The sequence below is a fragment of the Penaeus monodon genome, chromosome 19 (assembly GCF_015228065.2).
Source record: "Penaeus monodon isolate SGIC_2016 chromosome 19, NSTDA_Pmon_1, whole genome shotgun sequence".
Taxonomy (NCBI): domain Eukaryota; kingdom Metazoa; phylum Arthropoda; class Malacostraca; order Decapoda; family Penaeidae; genus Penaeus; species Penaeus monodon.
Window position 1 is genome coordinate 36,730,433 of NC_051404.1, and position 1,104 is coordinate 36,731,536.

The window sequence follows — 1,104 nt, forward strand, 5'->3', positions numbered from 1 at the left end:
AATCCTACCCTCTTTCTTTATCACAAACAAAAAGATAAGCAATTACTTATAAGATAAAGATCTTCATTTGAAAGGAACACTCACCATAACATCAATATTTGTGCCGAGGATATATAATTGATCTTCTGTGGACAATTTCTTATTATAGCATGACGTAATATGGGTGATGGCAGGAAGTCTCACTCCTGAGTTTCCCCAAACACAGTCCCACAAGCAGCCAAAGAATTCTGCTTGTCCCACTCCTTCAGCAACTCTTGTTAGCAGCTGAGATGTCCTAGAAGAGAGAGAACTACCCTGTACCTATCACTAAGATTTTATGAATGCTAAATTCTAAGTTATTTTATTCTTGAACAACTAATATAGTAGCTGAAATAAATTTTAAAATGTCTCAAACCAATAATATTTCTTCATGCAGAATATGCAAAATAATTGGGAATCATTAACACTTATCATTAAATATCTGTTGTGAAAAAAATATAAATGATACTGTACATTAGTGGATCAAGTATAACAAAATGTTTTAGAGAAACAAATATACATCTTACTAAAGCTTTATAAAGGTTTACATTTACTATCACTATTTTCATAAAGTAAGTAATACCCTAATCAGTTTACTACTTTCCTAATTTACTAATTTCCATCCTCCCATTTTATCTCCATAGCAAAACTTAGTAGTTTGACACTGTTTTCCCAAGTCTTTCTGTCCTTTCTACTAAATGCATGTACATCAGCTTCTTTCAAGTGAATATACCTTTCTAGATGATCAGAACCTTCTTCCAAGCCAGCCAGAATTCCTGACAGGAAACCATTCAGCCCTGGGCGTAGTCTTGGGCCCAACGGGACAAAGTGAGTTTCATATACTGTTAACAGGGCTGATCTTACGTTCATTGCTGCACTGCTAAATAATGGAAATAAGCCTGAAAGAAAATTGAAAATATTACATAATATTTGACTTTGCGTGGACCGAAGTACTGCCACATCAGGTAATTTCAAAATTATATATTTTCCTTTCAAGAAATGTCAATAGTCTATATATACCAAATTCTCAAATTGGAAATCTCCCATATCATTAAGCAATCACAAAAATTTTCTACATCCAATGGT

At 33.3% G+C, this 1,104-nt stretch overlaps 1 protein-coding gene across 1 annotated transcript in view; it reads right to left on the reverse strand.

The window, feature by feature from the left end:
• LOC119585403 (protein dopey-1 homolog) overlaps positions 1 to 1,104 on the reverse strand; it is a 25,330-nt gene that overhangs the window by 16,864 nt on the left and 7,362 nt on the right. The window contains 2 exon segments of the mRNA XM_037934065.1: positions 85 to 274; positions 752 to 917. Coding sequence (XP_037789993.1) covers positions 85 to 274; positions 752 to 917 — 356 coding nt within the window.